Source organism: Cetorhinus maximus, chromosome 36 (assembly GCF_964194155.1).
Source record: "Cetorhinus maximus chromosome 36, sCetMax3.hap1.1, whole genome shotgun sequence".
Classification (NCBI taxonomy): Eukaryota; Metazoa; Chordata; class Chondrichthyes; order Lamniformes; family Cetorhinidae; genus Cetorhinus; species Cetorhinus maximus.
The window spans coordinates 3,660,381-3,682,563 of NC_135914.1; the positions used below are offsets into that span (position 1 = coordinate 3,660,381).

General features: G+C 51.8%; 2 protein-coding genes and 1 long non-coding RNA gene across 11 annotated transcripts in view; 2 read left to right on the forward strand and 1 right to left on the reverse strand.

The window, feature by feature from the left end:
- The window catches only part of LOC144672241 (uncharacterized), a 253,793-nt gene that overhangs the window by 154,296 nt on the left and 77,314 nt on the right, over window positions 1-22,183 (reverse strand). Inside the window, exon 2 of the long non-coding RNA XR_013574085.1 lies at window positions 4,011-4,394. This is a non-coding gene — a long non-coding RNA (uncharacterized LOC144672241). The remainder of the gene's footprint in view (window positions 1-4,010; window positions 4,395-22,183) is intronic.
- Window positions 1-22,183, forward strand: part of shc1 (SHC (Src homology 2 domain containing) transforming protein 1) — a 144,235-nt gene that overhangs the window by 86,455 nt on the left and 35,597 nt on the right. For 8 of the 9 annotated variants that reach the window (XM_078534042.1, XM_078534045.1, XM_078534041.1 and 5 more), the window contains one exon: window positions 7,242-7,406. In XM_078534042.1, the coding sequence (XP_078390168.1) occupies window positions 7,242-7,406 (165 nt within the window). Of the gene's footprint in view, window positions 1-976; window positions 995-7,241; window positions 7,407-22,183 lie in introns of those variants that run through there. The other variant, XM_078534047.1, reaches the window with a different exon arrangement.
- Window positions 1-22,183, forward strand: part of LOC144672235 (AN1-type zinc finger protein 6-like) — a 151,995-nt gene that overhangs the window by 70,098 nt on the left and 59,714 nt on the right. The window lies entirely within an intron of this gene.

Below are 22,183 nucleotides of genomic sequence, written 5' to 3' on the forward strand. Positions count from 1 at the left end.
GGGAGGGGTGTAGGGGCTGGAGGAGGTTACAGAGATAGGGAGGAGTGTAGGGGCTGGAGGAGGTTACAGAGATAGGGAGGGATGTAGGAGATGGAGGAGGTTACAGAGATAGGGAGGGGTGTAGGGGCTGCAAGAGGTGACAGAGATAGGGAGGGGTGTAGGGGCTGGAGGAGGTTACAGAGATAGGGAGTGTTGTAGGGGCTGGAGGAGGTTACCGAGATGGGGAGGGGTGTAGGGGCTAGAGGAGGTTACAGAGATGGGGAGGGGTGTAGGGGCTGGAGGGGGTTACAGAGATAGGGAGGGTTGTAGGGGCTGGAGGAGGTTACAGAGATAGGGAGGGGTGTAGGGGCTGGAGGAGGTCACAGAGATAGGGAGGGGTGTAGGGGCTGGAGGAGGTTACCGAGATGGGGAGGGGTGTAGGGGCTGGAGGAGGTTACAGAGATAGGGAAGGGTGTAGGGGCCGGAGGGGTGTAGGGGTTGGAGGAGGTTACAGAGATAGGGAGGGGTGTAGGGACTGGAGGAGGTTACAGAGATAGGGAGGGGTGTAGGGGCTGGAGGAGGTTACAGAGATAGGGAGGGGTGTAGGGGCTGGAGGGGGTTACAGAGAAATCGGTGTTGGGGCGAGGGCCATGGTGGGATTTGGAAACAACGATGCAGAATTTGAAAATCGTGGCGTTGCCCAATCATGAGCCACAGGGGTGATGGGCGAGCGAGACTCAGTGTCTAATCAGATGTGGCTCGGAGGAGTTTGGAAAGGCTCTGACTGTTGTCGTCATGGCTTTTGTCCCACAGCCTCCCATGAATCAGGGTTTGTGCCTCTGAGGGAGATTCACTGGGGCTCAGAATGTACCTCTGCCTGACCAGGCAAGGTTCCTTTCCGATGACCTGAAACACCTGCACAAGACAGTTCGATGTGTTTTCAGGGCTGCAGCATAACTGAGACTGGCTGCCAGGGATTTGGGATTGACCGTTAGGAACTGAGTCACTGCTGGAGGTCGTCCGACACCCTGGAATGATTCAGCAGCCACTGGGTTTATGCATTGAGCTCCGCTGTCAGGCCAGAGACAGGCTGAGCAACTACCAGACTAATACTCTCAATTCACCGGAGCTTATCTTTCTCGTTATTCTTTCATGGGATGTGAGCGTCGCTGGCAAGGCCAGCATTTTGTTGCCTGCCCCCACTACTGAACTGGCCATTTTCAGAGGGACATGTAAGAGTCAACCGCATGGCTGTGGGTCTGGAGTCACATGTAGGTCAGACCGGGTAAGGACAGCAGATTTCCCTTCCCTGAAGGGACGTTGGTAAACCAGGCGGGTTTTTACGACGGTGGTTTCACGGTCATCGTGACTGAGACTTGTTTCGTGTTCCAGAATTTTTAATTGAATGTAAAGCTCACCAGCTGCCCGGGGTGGGATTTGAACCCGTATCCACCCCCCCCCCCCCCCGACCCCGAGCATCAGCCTGGGGCCTCTGGATGACTTGTCCAGGGGTGTTACCACTTTGCCACCATCTTCCTCCTTAACTTAACCATTTCAGAGGAAAGAAATAGCCAAAAACGCTTCGGAAATGGGCAAAGCTAAGTTGCGGTGCACGTGTGGGATTCCAGTGGGAATTTTGCCGTTTCGATCAGGTGACTGCATGGAGCCCACCGAACAGAAACAGGCCATTGGCCGGAAGAATAAAAAGGCGACTTATTATTTGAATGGAGAGAAACTTCAGAAAGCTTCAGTGCAGAGGGATCTGGGTGTCCTCGTGCATGAATCGCTGAAAGCTAGTATGCAGGTACAGCAGGTAATAAGGAAGGCAAATGGAATTTTGGCATTTATTGCTAAAGGAATAGAGTGTAAAAATAGGGAAGTGTTGTTGCAACTGTACAAGGCATTGGTGAGACCGCACCTGGAGTACTGTGCACAGTTTTGGTCCCCTTACTTGAGGAAGGATGTAGTTGCATTGCAGGCGGTTCAGAGGAGGTTCACTAGATTGATTCCAGAGATGTGGGGCTTGTCTTATGAGGAGAGATTGAACAGTTTAGGCCTATACTCCGCTAGAGTTTAGAAGGATGAGAGGAGATCTAATTGGAGGTATATAAGATGCTAAAGGGGATAGACAAAGTAGACGTGGAGCGGGTGTTTCCCCGTCTGGGGCATTCCAGAACGAGAGGCCATAGTTTTAGGCTAAGGGGTGGTAGATTTAAATCAGAGATGAGGAGGAATTACTTTTCTCAAAGGGTCGTGAATCTGTGGAATTCACTACCTCAGAGTGCAGTGGATGCCGGGACGCAGAATAAATTTAAGGAGGAGATAGACAGATTTTTAATTAGTAACGGGTTGAAAGGTTATGGGGAGAGGGCGGGAAATTGGAGTTGAGGCCGAAATGAGATCAGCCATGATCGTATTGAATGGTGGGGCAGGCTCGAGGGGCTGAATGGCCTACTCCTGCTCCTAGCTGTTATGTTCTTATGTGGCCCAACTCATCAAGGCCAGTGTTTGTGCATCCTCCCACCCCCCCTAACGGCCTATCCCCCTTTCCCTTGTGTCCATTGTGGCTTTTCCCCATGCCAGCCACTCCCCCTTCAAGTTTCAGCCCAGCCAATGAGTGTGCTAGGATATTCGACACAGGAGTGCATTGCGGTCAACCTACCCTCAGCAACATCCATACCCTGTGGACTAGCTGTGCTGTACCTGTTTAAAATGCCCTGGTTGGTGTTGGTTGAGGGATAAGTATTTGCCTCAGGACACCAGGGGGACCTGCTCCCCCCTCCCCCGCCAATACCGAACATAAATCGGAGCAAGGGTAGACCATATTGTCACTCGAGCCTGCTCTGCCATTCAATACGGCCATGGCTCAACTCCACTGTTCCGCCCACTCCCCATATCCCTTGATTCCCCGAGAGACTAAAAATCTCTCTCATCCTTAAATGTATTCAACAATGGAACATCCCCAACCCTCTGGGGTGAAGAATTCCAAAGATTCTCAACCCCTTGAGTGAAGAAATTTCTCCTCATCTGAATCCTAAACGATTGACCCCTTATCCTGAGAGTGGGCCCCCCCCCGTGTTTTAGATTCTCCGACCAGCGGGAAACAATCTCTCAGCGTCCACCCTGTCCAACCCCCTCAGAATCTTGTAGGTTTCAATAAGGTCACCTCCCATTCTTCTAACCTCCACAAAATATAAGCCCAATTTACTCAGCCTCTCACTGTAGGACAGTCCCCTCATCCCAGGGACCAATCGAGTGAACCTTCGGTGCACCGCCTCCCAATACAAATATATCCTTTCTTGTGCGTGGAGACCAAAACTGCGCACAGTGTTCCAGATGTGATCTCTTTCACATCCACCTGAGGGGAAAATTAGGCCTCAGTTTAATGTCTTGTCCAAAAGACGGCACCTCTGACAGTGCAGCACTCCCTCAGTACTGGAGCTGGGAGTGCCAGCCTGGATTATGTGCCCATGTCTTTGGAGTGGGGTCTCTGATCCAGGAGGTAAGGTGACATAGTTATTCCTCGCTTCCACCTTTTACTCCTTTCCTGAGGCCTTTCCCCATGCCAGCCATTCGCTTCATGTTTGAGCCCAGCTAATGAGTGTGCTCAGATATTCAACAAAGGAGTGCATCGCAGTCAACCTACCCTCAGCAACATCCATGCCTGTGGACTAGCTGTGCTGTACCTGCCCTGGGAGTGTTTGATGGGGACAGTGTAGAGGGAGCTTTACTGTGTATCTAACCCTGTGCTGTATCTGTCCTGGGAGTGTTTGATGGGGACTGTGTAGATGTAACTTTACTCTGTATCTAACCCCGTGCTGTACCTGTCCTGGGAGCGTTTGATGGGGACTGTGTAGATGTAACTTTACTCTGTATCTAACCCCGTGCTGTACCTGTCCTGGGAGTGTTTGATGGGGACAGTGTAGATGGAGCTTTACTCTGTATCTAACCCCGTGCTGTACCTGTCCTGGGAGTGTTTGATGGGGACAGTGTAGAGGGAGCTTTATTCTGTATCTAACCCCGTGCTGTACCTGTCCTGGGAGTGTTTGATGGGGACGGTGTAGAGGGAGCTTTACTCTGTATCTAACCCCGTGCTGTACCTGTCCAGGGAATGTTTGATGGGGACGGTGTAGAGGGGGGTTTACTCTGTATCTAACCCCGTGCTGTACCTGTCCTGGGAGTGTTTGATGGGGACGGTGTCGAGGGAGCTTTACTCTGTATCTAACCCCGTGCTGTACCTGTCCTGGGAGTGTTTGATGGGGACGGTGTCGAGGGAGTTTTACTGTGTATCTAACCCCGTGCTGTACCTGTCCAGGGAATGTTTGATGGGGACGGTGTCGAGGGAGCTTTACTCTGTATCTAACCCCGTGTTGTACCTGTCCTGGGAGTGTTTGATGGGGACAGTGTAGAGGGAGCTTTACTCTGTATCTAACCCCGTGCTGTACCTGTCCTGGGAGTGTTTGATGGGGACTGTGTAGATGTAACTTTACTCTGTATCTAACCCTGTGCTGTACCTGTCCTGAGAGTGTTTGATGGGGACTGTGTAGATGTAACTTTACTCTGTATCTAACCCCGTGCTGTACCTGCTCTGGGAGTGTTTGATGGGGACTGTGTAGATGTAACTTTACTCTGTATCTATCCCCGTGCTGTACCTGTCCTGGGAGTGTTTGATGGGGACGGTGTAGAGGGAGCTTTACTCTGCATCTAACCCCGTGCTGTACCTGTCCTGGGAGTGTTTGATGGGGACAGTGTAGAGGGAGCTTTATTCTGTATCTAACCCCATGCTGTACCTGTCCTGGGAGTGTTTGATGGGGATGGTGTAGAGGGAGCTTTACTCTGTATCTAACCCTGTGCTGTACCTGTCCTGGGAGTGTTTGATGGGGACAGTGTAGAGGGAGCTTTATTCTGTATCTAACCCCGTGCTGTACCTGTCCTGGGAGTGTTTGAAGGGGACAGTGTAGAGGGAGCTTTACTCTGTATCTAACCCCGTGCTGTACCTGTCCTGGGAGTGTTTGATGGGGACAGTGTGGAGGGAGCTTTACTCTGTATCTAACCCCGTGCTGTACCTGTCCTGGGAGTGTTTGATGGGGACAGTGTGGAGGGAGCTTTACTCTGTATCTAACCCCGTGCTGTACCTGTCCTGGGAGTGTTTGATGGGGACGGTGTAGAGGGAGCTTTACTCTGTATCTAACCCCGTGCTGTACCTGTCCTGGGAGTGTTTGATGGGGACAGTGTAGAGGGAGCTTTACTCTGTATCTAACCCCGTGCTGTACCTGTCCTGGGAGTGTTTGATGGGGACGGTGTAGAGGGAGCTTTACTCTGTATCTAACCCTGTGCTGTACCTGTCCTGGGAGTGTTTGATGGGGACAGTGTAGAGGGAGCTTTACTCTGTATCTAACCCCGTGCTGTACCTGTCCTGGGAGTGTTTGATGGGGACAGTGTAGAGGGAGCTTTACTCTGTATCTAACCCCGTGCTGTACCTGTCCTGGGAGTGTTTGATGGGGACAGTGTAGAGGGAGCAAACATAGCCCATTGCCTCGATGAGCAGACAAGTTTCTTAATGTTTAAAGGGGAGCGACGAGTGGAGAATAAGAAATCAAACACTGAAATTCTGATCTTTCTCGATGAGGCTTACTGTATGAGAATCAGTGCAGAGTGTGGACTGCTGTACTTACGGTACATGAGTCAGCAAGACTGCTCCTTGAGCAAAGTGCCCAAGAGACCATTAGTCTAACACTGCTGGAATAATTCATTACCGCACACAGGTTTAAAAAGCCCACTTGGCTGAATTCATTCATAAAAGTTGCAGGAGCTGCCTCCAGACAGCCTCTCGTTACTTTCTCCCCTCCTCCTTCCAACGCCCTCCTCCCTCTCCGCCGTCCCCCTTTCTCCAGTTCGGAGCCTGCAGCCGCAGTCAGCAGCTGTAGCACTCAGCAGGTCCGGGAGGAAGCGGAGAGAGAGAGAGAGAGAGAGCCAGGGCTCTGTAAACACGCTGCAGCCTTTTATTCCCACCCCCACCACCTACCTCTACCTTGTCGAGGAGTGTGCTGCTGCTGTTGCCAGACTGGCTGAAACCTGGAGTGGACTGGACTGGCTGGAGCTCCATGTGGCACCCATTAAAGTGTTCCCTTCTCTAGGTGTTGGGGGTGGGCGGGGGGGGGGGTTGGCGGTGGGTGCAGGGTGGCAGCCGTGGGTGTGGGCTGGCGGCTGTCAGTGTTAGTGCCGGAACTGGATGTACAAGGCAGCCTTCCCTTCGAGAGCCGTCGGTAGCCCCGAGACCCACGTTGCCCGGGCGATGAAGATCTGGCTCGCTTCTGCCTGGCCAGAGAGTCTGCTCAGCCACAGTGGGATTCCTCCGCTGCCTGCCTGCTGTGTTTGAATTCTCCTTCCATCTGCCAGTCGGAGCGACTGCGGGCGAGCGGGCTGGCTCGGTTGGGTGCCGGGGAGGTGAAAGCGTTCGTCAGGAGTGTGTCCCAAGAGCACGGGAATCCTGTTTAAACCTGCGGAGGAACTGCTGTCCGAGCTCCGCAAGCCTCCCTTGAAAGCTGCGTGCGAATGGAATAAGTGTACTGGCGCCACCCTCAAAGAGACATCTCCCACCCCCCACCGTGCTATGCCCAGCACTCGAGCCCCTCCACACGGGCTCCTTTTGAACGTCACCCCCGCTGGGACGGGACTGTTAACCGCAGGAGTTGTCATGTTGCCTCAATCCTGGTCCTCGTCCATCCACTAAGAGCCGCCGGACGTTGAGGAAGGGAAGGTGGGGGGTCGGGTGGTTGGGTGGGCGGGTGGTGGTGGGCGAAAGCGAGCCATGTGCCGAGGGAGGGAGCTATGAAAGGAGACGTCTTGCCTTTCCCTCCGCGAGCTGCTGCCTTTTCCCCCCCTCCCCAGACATGGATCTGCTCCAGAAGAGCAAGTACAGCCCTTTCCGAAACGAGCCCTTGGATGAGGCGGCAGGGCGCGCCCGGGCTGAGGGCGAGATGGCGGCGGGCGCCCCCTCTCTGGGCCCGTCCGCCTCCTCCTCCTCCTCCTCCCTGGCCCCCATGCTCCCCGGGCCCCCCGAGTCCGAGGGCAGCCCCACCACCCTCTGCTCCTTCTTCCCCAGGATGGGCAACCTGAAGCTCTCCAACCCGGCCGGCCTGCTCCACCTGCGGGGCTTCACCGGTGGGCCGAAGGAAGCGCCCGGCGGCGGCAACGGCGGCGGCGAGCCCCCCAGCACGCCCGACTCTCGAGCTCTGCCTCTTCTCTTCCCCCCCCTGCAGGACATGAACAAGCTCGGCTGCGGCGGGAAGAAGACGCGGGTGGAAGGCGGGCAGCTCGGCGGCGACGAGTGGACACGCCACGGCAGCTTTGTCAACAAGCCGACCCGCGGCTGGCTGCACCCGGACGAGAAGGTGATGGGACCCGGAGTCCCCTACCTGGTACGGGTAAGTCCCTCCACCCAGCTGCTTTGGGTTTCTTGTTTTTTTTTTTCCCCCTGTCATTCCGATTGCTGGTTCCCATATCCAACACCTTAAAATGCTTCTTACCCCACCCCGCCCCCAAGCCCTTCCCTTGAACTAAACACTGTCGAGTCTGTGGGAGCTGAACCCGTGCCTAAATAAGCGCCCACTCTAAACAAACATTCCTCCTGACTGGTGTGCACTGTATTGCAGAACAGTTAGCATTCTGTCTTCCATCCCTCTCCAGATCTGAGTGTCTCTCTTGTGCGAGCCCTCTCTATCTATCTTCGTCTCCCTTGCTTGTGAATCTCATCCTCTTGTCTGTCTGACTCACTCTCTCCGTCTCTTCCCCCTCTTTCCGTTTGTCTCTTGCGTGTCCCTCTCCCCATGCCGTGTGTCCGGTTTTGTCACTTTCTCTCGCCAGGCGCCTGTCTGTGGCCCTCCATCTCTGTCCCTCTCCATCTCGCCGTTGTCTGGCTGCCTCTCTCTCTCTATCTCTCTCCCGCTGCTTCTCTCGCTATCAGTGTCTGTTCATCTCCCCCTCGGGAGCCCCCTGCCCGTCTCCCCGCCCGCCTCCCCTCCAGCCTGCGCCACCCTCCGCTCGGTCCCCAGAGCCTTGGCCTCCAGAATACTAGCCCAGTGACACTACCGTCTCCCAACCTTATAAACTCTGAATGAGTCCCTTCGTTCTCCTGCACCCTCCGAGTGATGAAGTCCGTACTGATTGCAAAATCTTTTAATTCACTCCTTTGAGAGAGAGTCGGGCCTGTTTCTGGCGATAGAGTCTTTGAAAATAGGACTAGGCCGTTCGAGCTCTTCGAGCCTGCTCCGCCATTCAGTATGATCATGGTTGACCCCCTGCCTCAATGCCGGACTCCTGTGCCCTCCCCATAACCCTTGATGCCTTTAGAGTCCAGAAATCTATCTATTTCCTTCTTAAATATGTTCAGTAACTTGGCCTTTGTGGTAAAGAATTCCACAGGCTCATCATCCTCTGAGTGAAGAAGTTGCTCCTCATCTCAGTCCTAAATGGCCTACCCCATGTCCTGAGACTGTGACCCCTTGTTCTAGACCCCACCCCAGCCAGAGAAAATATCATCCCCGCGTCCAGTATGTCCAGCCCCGTCAGAATTGTATATGTTTCAATGAGGTCCCCTCTCATTCTTCTAAACTCCAGTGAATACAGGGCCTAGTTGGCCCAATCTCTCCTCATACGACAATCCTGCCATCCCCAGGAATCAGTCTGGTGAACCTTCACTGCACTCGCTCTATGGCGAGTATATCCTTTCTTAGGTAGGGAGGTCAAAACTGCACACGATACTCCAGGTGTGGTCTCACCAAGGCCCTGTACAGCTGCAGTAAGGCATCCTTGCTCCTGTACTCAAGTCCTCTCGCAATGAAGGCCAACATACCATTTGCCGTCTTAACTGCTTACTGCACCTGCATGCTTGCTTTCAGTGATTGGTGTACAAGGATATCCAGGTCCCTTTGTACATCAACATTTCCCAATCTGTCACCATTAAAATAATAAGGAATGCTTTTCCCGCCAAAGTGGATAACTCCACACGTCTCCACGTTATGCTGCATCTGCCAGGTATTTGTCCACTCACTCAACCTGTCTAAATCGCCTTGAAGCCTCTTAACACCCTCCTCATCGCTCATATTTCCACCGAATTTCGTGTCATCAGCAAACTTGGGAATATTACATTTGGTTCCCTCATCCAAATCATTGAGATATATTGTGAATAGCTGGGTCCCAAGCACTGGTCCCTGTGGTACCCCACTAGTCACCGCCTGCCACTCCAAAAAGGACCCATTTATTCCTACTCTCTGTTTCCTGCCTGCTAACCAATTCTCAATCCATGCCAATATATTACCCCCAATCCCATGTGCTATATTTTACTAACCTCTTATGTGGGACTTTAACAAAAACTTCCTGAAAATCCAAATACACCACATCTACTGGTTCTCCCTTATCTATTCTGCTAGTTACATCCTCAAAAAACTCCAGGAGGTTTGTCAAACATGATTTCCCTTTCATAAATCCATGCTGACTTTGTCTAATCCCGTTGATATTCCCTAAGTGTCCTGTTATCACATCCTTTATAATAGACTCTCATCATTTTCCTTCCCACTGATAGGTGAACTGGTCTGTAATTCGCTGTTTTCTCCCTCCCTCCTTTTTTAAATAGTGGGGTTACATTTACCACCCTCCAATCTGCCGGGACTGTTCCAGAATCCACAGAATTTTGGAAGATGACAACCAACGCATCCACTATTTCCATAGCCAGCTCCTTTAGCACCCTGGGATGTAGATTATCAGGCCCTGGGGATTTATCGGCTTTCAGTCCCATTAATTTCTCCAGCACTATTGTTTCAGTAATACTAATTTCCTTCAATTCCTCCTCCTCCTCCTCACTAGACCCTCGGTTCCCTAGTATTTCTGGGAAGTTATTTGTGTCTCCCTCAGTGAAGACAGAACTAAAGTAGTAGTTTAATTGCTGTGTCATTTCCATGTTCTCTCTTATAAATTCTCCCATTTCAGACTGTAAGGGACCTACATTTGTCTTCACTAATCTTTTTTTTTACATGCTTATAGAAGCTTTTACTGCCCTCTTTTATGTTCCTCCCAAATTTACTCTCATACTCTATTTTTCCCCTCTGAATCAATCTCTTGGTCCTCCTTTGCTGAATTCTACACTGCTCCCAATCCTCAGGCTTGCTACTTTTTCTGGCAACTTTATATGACTCCTCTTTGGATCTAATGCTATCCTTAAATTCTTTTGTTAGCCATGGTTGGGCCGCTTTTCCTGTTGTGTTTTTGCACCAGAAAGAAATGTATAACTGTTGCAATGCACACATTCGTTCCTTAAGTATTAGCCATTGTCTATCCACTGTCATGCCTTTTAATGAAGTTCCCCAATCTATCTTAGCCAACTCACCCCTCATACCTTCGTAGTTTCCTTTAAGATTTAGGACCTTAGTTTCAGATCGGACTACTTCATTTTCCATCCTAATGGAGAATTCTATCATGTTATGGTCACTGTTCCCTAAAGGGCCCCACACAACAAGATTATTAATTAACCCCTTCTCATTGCACAAAAGCAAATCTAGCATAGCCTAATCCCTAGTTCGTTCCTCGACGTACTGGTCTAACAAACCATCTCGTACATACACCTGGAATTCATCCGCTACAGTATTATTACTAATTTGGTTTGCCCAGTCTACATGTAGATTAAAATCACTCTTGCTACATGCATCTCTAATTTCCTGTTTAATGCCGTCCCCTACCTTATCACTACTGTTTGGAGGCCTATAGACAACTCCCACTAATGTCTTCCACCCCTTGTTGCTTCTTAGCTCCACCCAGACTGACTCTACATCTAGATTTTCTGAGCCAATATCCTCTCTCACTATTGCACTGATTTCATCCTTAACTAACAACGCCACACCACCTCCTTTTCCATTTTGCCTGTCCATCCTAAATATCGAGTACCCTTGGATATTCAGTTCCCAGCCTTGGTCACCCTGTAGCCATGTCTCCGTAATCTCAATCACATCTTACCCGTTTACATCTATTTGCGCTGTTAATTCATCTACCTTATTGCGAATGCTCCGTGCATTCAGGGACAGAGCCTTTAGACTTGTCTTTTTAATATTTTTACACATTTTTTTGTACTATGGCCTTATTTGCTGCTAGCCCTTGTTTCCTATGCCTTCCTTTTTTGCTTTCTGCTTTTCTGTCTTTCATTCTTATCTTTGTTTCCCTCTCTTGTGTCTCCCCACTCAGGCTCCCATCCCCCTGCCACTCTAGTTTAAACCCTCCCCCACTGTACTAGGGAATACCCCTGTGATGATATTGGTCCCGGTCCTGCTGGGGTGTAACCCGTCCAGCTTGTACAGGCCCCACCTTCCCCAGGGTCGGTCCCAGTGCCTCAGGAATGTAAATCCCTCCCTCCCTACACCATCTCTCCAGCCACGCGTTCATCCAGCCTATTATCCTATTCCTGATCTCACTAGCACGTGGCACTGGGAGTAATCCTGAGATTACTACCTTTCGAGGTCCTGCTTTTTATTTCCCAGCTCCCTATATTCTGCTGGCAGAACTTCGTCCCTCTTTTTTTTAACCTATGCCATTGGTACTGATATGGACCACGACCTCCGGCTGTTCACCCTCCCCCTTCAGAATGTCCTGCAGCCGCTCAGTAACATCCTTGACCCTGGCACCAGGGAGGCAACATACCATCCTGAAGTCACGTCTGCGGCCGCAGAACCATCTGTCTCTTCCCCTTACGATAGAATCCCCTATCACTATTGCTGTCCCACTCTTTTTTTCTGCCCTCCTGTGCGGCTGAGCCACTCGTGGTGCTACGGACTTGGCCCTTGCTGCATCCCCCTGAGAAACCATCTCCCCCTGAAGTATCCAAAGCAGAAAATCTGTTGGGGAGGGAGATGGACCCAGGGGACTCCAGCACTACCTGCCTTGTGCCTCTACTCTGACTGGTGGTCGCCCATTCCCTTTCCGCCTGTGCACTCTTTACCTGCAGTGTGAGCACCTCACTGTGCGTGCTATCCACGAAGATCTCATCCTTGCGGATGCTCCACAGCGTCCCCAAGCGCAGCTCCAGCTCTGAAACCCGGATTTCAGGTCACTGTGGCTGGAGACACTCCCTGCTCATATGGTCGCCCATGATGGACTTCATTCCCTTACGGAAGGTAGGTGAACCTCCGGGGAGTTCAGGGTCTCGTTTTGGTCATCCAGATGGGTCACAGTGAAATTTCCCAGAATCTTCGCCCACAAGTTGCTTGCGATTCTCACCTGGTTTACCGCCTCTCCCAGTTGCAGGTGGGCTGGAGGGAGGAGGGTGCAGATTGTGATATACCTGGTATTGTGGCTATGTGGGTCAGCCTGATAGACCAGAGGTTCTTTACCTGTCCACCGTCATTCTTGATCTCTCTTACCTCCTCCAGCCCCTACACCCCTCCCTATCTCTGTAACCTCCTCCAGCCCCTACACCCCTCCCTATCTCTGTAACCTCCTCCAGCCCCTACACCCCTCCCTATCTCTGTAACCTCCTCCAGCCCCTACACCACTCCCTATCTCTGTAACCTCCTCCAGCCCCTACACCCCTCCCTATCTCTGTAACCTCCTCCAGCCCCTACACCCCTCCCTATCTCTGTCACCTCCTCCAACCCCTAAAACCCTCCGAAATCTCTGCGCTCCTCCAATTCCAGCCTCTTGCGCATCCCCCGATTCCCATCGCTCCTCCATTGGCGGCCGTGCCTTCAGCTGCCTGGGGGCCCTGAGCTCTGGAATTCGCTCCCTAAATCCCAACTGCCTCCCTTAAATCCCATCTCTCTGAGCCATCTGTCCACATGCTGCTTATGTGGCCCAGTGTAAAACTGCTTTATAAAGCTCCTGTAAAGCGCCGTCATTAGATAATTGTCATTGTTGGGTACGGAGTAACTTTTCAAGGAACCAAAATGAAGAGATCAGGCCTATGCAGGGTAAGGAAGTACTGTCAACGCTAACTGTTTGACCATACAGTCTATGGGTTGTGGTATTGGAATGGGACACCCCTCCTACAGTTGTACCGAGCCTTGGTTAGACTCCATCTGGAGTACTGTGTACAGTTTTTGCCCCTTTACTTTAAGGAGGGACTTACTTGCATCGGAGGCAGTTCAGAGAAGGTTCACTCGGCTGATTCTGGGGGTGAAGGGGTTTGTCGGGGGTCGGCAGGAATGTGGGGAAGAGGTTACCTTCAGATCAGCCATGACCCTGTTGAATATGCGGAGCAGGCTCGAGGGGCCGAGTGGCCTACTCCTGCCCCTAATTCGTACGCTCGTACCTTACGAGAAAAGGTTGTGCCGGCTGGGCCTCTACTCGTTGGAATTCCGAAGAATGAGAGGTGATCTCATTGAACCATATGAGACTCTGAGGGGACTTGACAGGGTGGAGGCTAAGAGAATGTTTACCCTTGTGAGGGAGCCTGGAAATAGGGGGCACAGTTGAAAAATAAGAGGCCTCCCATTGAAGACGGAGATGAGGAGGATTTTTTTTCTCTGAGGGTCATTAGGCTGTGGAATTCTCTTCCCCAGTGATCAGTGGAGGCAGGGTCAGTGAATATATTCAAGGCTCAGTTAGACAGACCTTTGATCGACGAGGGAGTTGAGGGTTATGGTGGGGCAGACAGGAAAGTGGAGTTAAGGCCACAGTCAAATCAGCTCTGATCTTATTGAATGACAGAGCAGGCTTGAGGGGCCGAATGGCCTACTGCTCCTCCTCACTCGTAGTCCCACTGTGGCAAGTTCGGCGAACGAATCTAAATACCTCGTGAGCTGGCCAGAAAGCAGCATCAGGGAGGGATTCTTCACCCCCCCCCCCCACCCCCACTGGCCCAGCCCATGTGTCACCATGGGCACATGCCCCACGGAGGAAGGCTACAGAGATAGGGAGGGAAGGGGAGCGTCAGGAGAGCGGAAGGCATTGAGGGGCGTGAAGACAAGGATGGGAACTTGAAAGCCGAGGTGCTGATCGGGCAGGAGCCGGTATAGCTCTGCGAGAGGGAGCGAGCGCAAAGGTGACATACAAATGCTGGTGAAACTGACAAGTGTAAAAAGAGGGACGCAAGGCAATTGTGTACGGGCTTCAGATAACGTAATGAAACTCCAACTGCAGGAAAACTTCCAAAATCGAAAGGCAGGGAAAAACGCACCTCCGAGCGTTTTGGCACGGGGACTGTGAGTTAGGACAACGTCCTCTCCCTCCTGTTGCCCTGAGCTCCTTCGACCTCTCCCCCCACCCCTGACGAAGCAAACTTGCTTCTCCCCTGCCCCGCTGTCCCTTAGGATTTTACATGGGAAGGACCGTGAGCATTGCAGTCCCAAAGCACAGAGCCGCAAAGATTTTGGGGATGGCGGTGGGCGGAGGGGGCAGCAGGAATGTCACACTGATGCCCCGCAAGGGCTGAGGGCACACGCACATTGCTAGAGGTCGGGGAAAAGAGTTGGTGCGCAGGACACTGGGAGGAAAGTCACAAAGTGTCCTGTTTTCTCAGGCCTAGTGCCAATGAGCAGAAAATATGACTCGCCCCTTGAAGTTTCACTAATTCAATTTCAGTGTCGCTGGTAAAAGACATTTTGTCGAAGATTTTCATCTTGCACTCATCAGATCAATCACAAGAATACCAATGTCAGGGGAAAGCAACCACTTCAAACTGCGCTGCTTCCCCCAATATTGTGATTGTCCTGCTGAGTGCAAGATGAAAAACTTCAACAAAATGTCCTTTTTTCAGCACTACTCAAGTCCTGTGCGACCAAACGACGATCAATTTAATTTAATTTTATTACCAGCCATCTTCCTAACCTCCGACAGTCCATGAGCTTCCAAAATTGAGTTAAACCAATTTTTTTCCCCCCTTGATTTAATTTTTTCTCGTTCCGCTTTGGTAGCATCCGCACTAAAAGCCTTTCTAAAAGCCATTGCATCGCGGACCCAGGAGTTATTGCAGCGCCGTCGCATCTCATAGTGCTGAGCTCTGCTCCGAGTAAGGCCTGTGGCCAAGAAACCACATAAGCCACAAGCAGATCCAACGCAGCAGAGAGAGAGAGAGAGAGTTGATAATACTTCTGGATCACACCGCTATCTGACATTTGGACCTTCTCTGCTTCCTGCACAACATGTTGAAATGTCAAACCGCTTGAGATGGTGTGTGAATGCGCCACATCTGCAACTGCTATAAGCGCTGCCCAAGTAAGGCAGTGAACATTCCCCATTCATTGACCACAACGCGTGGACCTAGTGAACACACACTCTCAGCCTATAGAAAATGGAAAAAAAAACCTCGAGTAGGAACGACGCATTCGCAGGGGCTGCGCGATTGGAAAAAATATATACCTTAAGGCAGAATTAGGGGTCTCTTGTCCAACATCAAATTTTGCCTTTTATTACTTACACAGGAAGTAACAGTTAGACCATGACAGGCCTGTCTCCACCAGCACTATACCCCAGTGTTATACAGTGCCAGACCTGTCCCACCAGTACTGTACCCCAGTGTTATACAGTGACAGACCTGTCCCCACCAGTACTGTACCCCAGTGTTATACAGTGACAGACCCGTCCCCACCGGTACTGTACCCCAGTGTTATACAGTGACAGACCCGTCCCCACCGGTACTGTACCCCAGTGTTATACAGTGACAGACCCGTCCCCACCAGTACTGTACCCCAGTGTTATACAGTGACAGACCTGTCCCCACCAGTACTGTACCCCAGTGTTATACAGTGACAGACCCTGTCCCCACCAGTGCCGTACCCCAGTGTTATACAGTGACAGACCCGTCCCCACCAGTACTGTACCCCAGTGTTATACAGTGACAGACCCTGTCCCCACCAGTACTGTACCCCAGTGTTATATAGTGACAGACCCATCCCCACCAGTATTGTACCCCAGTGTTATACAGTGACAGACCCGTCCCCACCAGTACTGTACCCCAGTGTTATATAGTGACAGACCCGTCCCCACCAGTACTGTACCCCAGTGTTAGACAGTGACAGACCCGTCCCCACCAGTACTGTACCCCAGTGTTATACAGTGACAGACCCGTCCCCACCAGTACTGTACCCCAGTGTAATGCCGGTCAAAATGCTCTCTCTAGACACACCCTGATTGAAAAAGGAGGTTTTTTTTATTGGACTGCTAGGGACTTCTCTCATTTCTCAATCGCACGTAGTGAAGAAACTTTCCACACTGACCTGTGTCATTGTGCTTCATACTGAATAATACAATAGTCTGGGAAGCGTGTGTTCTATCTGTGGAGATGCCATGCACGCCCACGCTCTCCCGCCCGCCCCCGCTCTCCCCCTGCGCGCCCCCGCTCTCCCCCCGCCAGCCCACCGCTCTCCCCCCGCCCAGAGCCACACTTCGACACACGCCCACCGTGGGTGAACGCTGCCTAATGAACTGAAGGAGGCCCTTTGCTGTATGTTAATGAAGTCACCAGCGCAGGTTTTTTGGCAATACCTGAAGTTCTGGAGCAAACAGTTATGTAAACTACATCGACAGCAGCCGGAGGTGACATGAAGGGAACCTTTTTTGTTTCTAAACACAGCGAGTTGTTGTGACCTGGAAGGCGGTCGAAGCGGATTCAATAGGAACTTCCGAAAGGGGATAAACCCTCGAAGGGGGAAATATTGCAGGGCGCTGGAGGGGGGGGAAAGAGTGGGTGGGGGAGAGCGGGGGGACTAATTTTTCCAAGGGCTGGCCCAGGCACGATGGGCCGAATTGTTCTTTGCTGCATCATTGCTGCAACAGGAATGCACGTATAGAAAAGAGATTTTGAAACAGAAATTATAGCGCACTTGTGTGCAAATTATTGATTCAGTCGACAACTGTGGATTACACAAGACACCAGAACAATAACAAGCTCTCTCAAATTCTTTTTGTTTAACCTAAAGAAGAAACCACAGGATCCAAACCCACAGTTTCTGGAGATTTATGATAATCTTATACCAGCGTAATGCTGGTCAGCGAAGGGAAGCAGCATGACTAAGTACAACAGCATGCAGGAAAGCCACTCCAACGCTCAGCACTGCGGGCATGACTAACTTGCATTCCTGTAGCCGCTTTCCCAACCCTCGGGACATTGCAAAATGCTACTCCGCCAACTGAAAGGTGGCCGAGTGGTCACCTCACTGGCCTAGTAACCCGGAGGCCCAGGCCAATGCTCTGGGGACGCGGGTTCAAATCCCACCACGGCCGCTGGTGGAGTTTAAATCCAATTCATAAAACCTGGAGTTATAAAACGAGCCTCAGTAACGGTGACCATCGCCGATTGTCGCAAGAGCCCATCTGCTTCATGAATGACCCTTTAGGGAAGGGGGAAATCTGCCGGCCTTACCCGGTCTGGCCTACACTTGACTCCACAGATCCACAGCACTGCCCCTCTGAAATGGCCGAGCCAGCTCTCGGCTCAGGAGGCAATTAGGGGTGGGCAACAAGCGCTGGCCTTGCCCAGCGACACCCACGTCCCCATGAAAGAATTTTTTAAAAGACAAATGCTGAGGGAGTAGAACGATATTGACAAAACAGAATGACCTCAAACAGAAAAAGTGTGGGGGAGGTGCCAGAAGAACCACCTCCTGTGTGGGAATTGTCTTCAAGTCTGGAATAGTTTTCTCACCCAACCAGGGTCAAGAGGTTACACTTCTATATGGCACCTTGCACAACCTCCGGATGTCCCAAGGCCTTTCACAGCCAATTGAGCGTGTCGTCACTGTTACTGTGCCGGAAAACCCGGCAGCCAAGGAAGAACATCCCCGCCCTCCTCCAAAATAGTACCCTGAGATATTCTTATGCTCTGCTGAGAGGGTAGACTCCGACAGTGCGACACTCCCTCAGCACTGACCCTCCGACAGTGCGGCATCCCCTCCGTACTGACCATCCGTCAGTGCGGCACTCCCTCAGTACTGACCCTCCAACAGTGCGGCGCTCCCTCAGTACTGACCCTCCGACAGTGCGGCACTCCGTCAGTACTGACCCTCCGACAGTGCGGCGCTCCCTCAGTACTGACCCTCCGACAGTGCGGCGCTCCCTCAGTACTGACCCTCCGACAGTGCGGCACTCCCTCAGTACTGACCCGCCAACAGTGCGGCACTCCCTCAGTACTGACCCTCCGACAGTGCAGCACTCCCTCAGTACTGACCCTCCGACAGTGCAGCACTCCCTCAGCACTGGCACTGGGGGTGTTGGTCTGTATTCGGGTTCAAGTCTCTTGGAGCTGCGACTCAAACCCATGAACTTCGGGCTCTGAGGCGTGAGAGTGACCGGTTGAGCCAGGGCTGACCCCAGCGCGTCAGTACACGGTCCTGCTGGGCTTGTGGAAAGGTGACGGCCTGTGAAGGAGGCACTCTCTGAACGCTGGGTCAGGAAACCTGCTTCATTGCACTTCCTGTTCCGACCTTCCACGGGGTCAGTGTCTATGGTACAGTACGGCAGTGATTAAAGAGGCTTCTGTTGGCCAGTGATGTTAACTTCAATGAACACGGCTCTGTTTTCATTAAATCACCTGTTAACTAGATTCGTTTAGAAACAGTACAAATTGCAAGACGACTTTAACAATAGCTGGGCCACTAACTTGCGATTGGACGCTGTGTCCGGATGGCTGAAAACTATCTCTCCCGCCAAGTCCTGTTCTCTCAACTCTCCAATTGCCAGCGTTCCCAAGGAGGGGGTTGGGGACAAAGAAAGCGCTGCCAAGACACTGAAGCTCTCCTTGAAGTGGGGCAGCATCGACATCAATGGCTGGGAGGAGCTCGCTGCCAATCGTTCAAAATTGGCGACAACCCGTCCATCAAGCTGCATCATGCTTTGACTTGCAGCGCCTCAATGATGAGGCAGAGAAGGAAAGAAATGGAAGCAAATCCTGCACTCCGGATCCCAGCAGCACTCAAGAAGCTCGACACCATCCAGGACAAAGCAACCCCGCTTGATCGACACCCCATCCACAAACATTCACTCCCTCCGCCACCGACGCACAGTAGCAGCAGCGTGTGTACCATCTACAAGATGCACTGCAGCAACTCACCAAGGCTCCTTCGACAGCACCGCCCAAACCCACGACCTCTACCATCTAGAAGGACAAGGGCAGCAGACACATGGGAAACACCACCACCTGCAAGTTCCCCTCCGAGCCACTCAACATCCTGACTTGGAAATATATCGGCCGTTCCTTCACTGTCGCTGGGTCCAAATCCTGGAACTCCCTCCCTAACAGCACTGGGGGTGTACCTACACCACAGGGACCGCAGCGGTTCAAGAAAGCAGCTCACCCCCACCTTTTCAAGGGGGCAATTAGGGATGGGCAATAAATGCTGGGCCCAGCCAGCGACACCCACGTCCTGGAAATGAATTTTTAAAAAACGACCCCGTGGAGCATCCTACCCCATGGGTCCAAAGACCTGGGGTTGAGAATCGTCCTATGAAAATATGAAATAGGAGGAAGCCATTCGGCCCCTCAAGCCTGCTCCGCCATTCAATAAGACCATAGCTGATCTGTTCGTGCTTCAGATTCCACATTCCCATCTACCCTGATAACCTCAGGTCCTTGTTAGGCCAGGGAACCTATCTACCCCCCCCCCTGCCTTAAAAATACATGGCGACCCCACCTCCGGAGGTAGAGGGTTCCAAAGTTGCGCAACCCTCAGAGAAAAAAATTTCTCCTCACCCCTGTTCTAAAAGGGTGATCCCTAATTTTAAACCAGTGCCCCCCCGCCACCCCCATCATCGCCCCCGTGTTTTGGACTCAACCCACAAGAGGAAACATCCTTTCTGTCACGTGGAAGGCTGGCGGCGAAAAGGCCATCACAGCGGCTCAGGGGTGGCTCTTCATAGAACGGATCAGACTAAAGGACAAAGTCTTGCGTTTCTATAAGCGCCTTTTCTGGTGCCCCAAAGCACTTCACCGCCAATCAGGTACTTTTTTTTTATATAAGTGCAGTCATTGTTGTAATGCGGCAGCTAACTGGCACACAGCAAGCTCCCCACAAACAGCCATGATCCAGATCATCCGTTTACAGTGACGTTGGGTGAGGGATAAACGTTGGCCTTTCTTCCAATACCAGCACAGGATCTGTTGCCACCCACTGAGATGACAGATGGCAGGGCCTGAGTTGAACTTCCCATCCTGAACGGCGGCACCTCCGGCAGTGCTGCACCCACTCAGTGTTGCGTTTGGACTGTTAGCATAGATTTACTGTGCAAATTTCTGGATTGGAGCTCGAACCTCTGACCTATTGACTCTGGTGGGAATGCTACCCACTGAACTACGGCTGACCTATTTATGTCTGTGCATCACTCAGCGAAGCCCTTATGTTTGAATTTAGGCAGAGTTCTAAGTCATCCGTATTATAAAAGCTGATGTCATCCTCTGTGGCTATGTTGGTGACCTAGATAGCATGTGGAGCACAGAATGTGTGCCACGATCTCGGGGAGAATAAACTCGGAAGCATTGCGGGCCTGCTACTGGAATAGAATCATCGACTGATACAGCATCGAAGGAGGCCATTCAGCCGACTGTGTCTGTGCCAGCTCTTTGAAGGAGCCATCCAATCAGCCCCATCGCCCTTCAAATTTCCAAGTATTTATCCAATTCCCCCTTTTGAAAGTTCCTGTTGAATCTGCTTCCACCGCCCTTTCAGGCAGCGCCTTCCAGATCACAACAACTCGCTGTGTAAAAATATTTATCCTCGTCTTCCTCCCTCTCGCACTTTTTGTTCTGCTAATGTTATTGAGCTTTAGTGAGGTTTTACTATTTACCATGCTTTCTCGTCTTACCGTTCCTTGATGGGGCTTTGCTTCCCTATGACAGACTTGAGTTAGCCGGTATGGTTTAACTTCGAACAATTGATTAGGAACCAGTGACAAAGAACTCAGGGTAAGCACTTGGTGTTCAGGGCTCAGACTATTCTGTGCCTAGCTCTTTTGGTCATCTGACTACTGACCATTGATTATCACCATGGTCTCATTAGCATATCCACCAACCCTTTATACATTTGCCAGTGGTTTTCCTTGCGCTCCTATCTCTGCTGAGGGTGGCCATTCTCACTGAGGCTTCCACCTGTACCGTCATCAAGGCCACGCATGACCCGTGATGGCGAGAGTTGGTATCCATTATGCTACGGGTCCCCACTGGCGAACCTGGTCTCTTCCTCCCCAACATGGGCGTGTGTGTACACATAAAGGGGGGGAAAAAAAGCTTTCATTTCCCTAGCGCCTTTCACAACCTCAGGATGTCCCGAAGCGCTTCACAGCCAATGAGTCACTATTCAAAGTGCGGTCACTGTTGTTATGTAGGAAGCGCGGCAGCCAATTTGTGCACAGCAAGCTCCCACAAACAGCAATGGTGACAGTGACCCGGATCACCTGTGCCCTGGTGATGTGGGCGAAGAGCTAAATATGCAGGACTTTGGGGTGAAACCCTGCATCCAAAACCAAACACTTCCAATAGTGGCTATGGGATCTTTCATGTCCACCTCTGAGAGGGGCAGATGGGGCCTCAACATCACGTCTCACCCGAAGGACAGCACCTCCAACAGTGCAGCACATGCACAGTGCTGGCACCAGGATTTTATTTCTGTGTCCAAGCTTCTGGATTGGGGCTCAAAACCACAACATTTTTGCCTCTGGCAGGCTTACTGCCAACTGAACCACAGCGCACACCATTCATTCACTTTTTTATTCTTTCACGGGATGTGGGTGTCGCTGGCAGGACCAGCCATTTGTTCCCCATTCCCCCAATTCCCCCTTGAGAAGGTGGTGGGTGAGCTGCCTTCTTGAGCCGCTGCAGTCCCTGTGGTGTAGGTACACCCACTGTGCTGTTAGGGAGGGAGTTCCAGGATTTTGACCCAGCGACAGTGAAGGAACGGCCGATATATTTCCAAGTCAGGATGGTGAGTGGCTCGGAGAGGAGCTTGCAGGTGGTGGTGTTCCCCATGTGTCTGCTGCCCTTGTCCTCCGAGGTGGTAATGGTCGTGGGTTTGGAAGGTGCTGCCGAAGGAGCCTTGGTGAGTTGCTGCAGTGCATCTTGTAGATGGTACACACACTGCTGCTACTGTGCGTCAGTGTTGGAAGGGGTGAATGTTGAAGGTGGTGGTTGAGGTGCCAATCAAGTGGGCTGCTTTGTCCTGGATGGTGTGGAGCTTCTTGAGTGTTGTTGGAGTTGCACTCATCCAGGCAAGTGGGGAGTATTCCATCCCACTCCTGA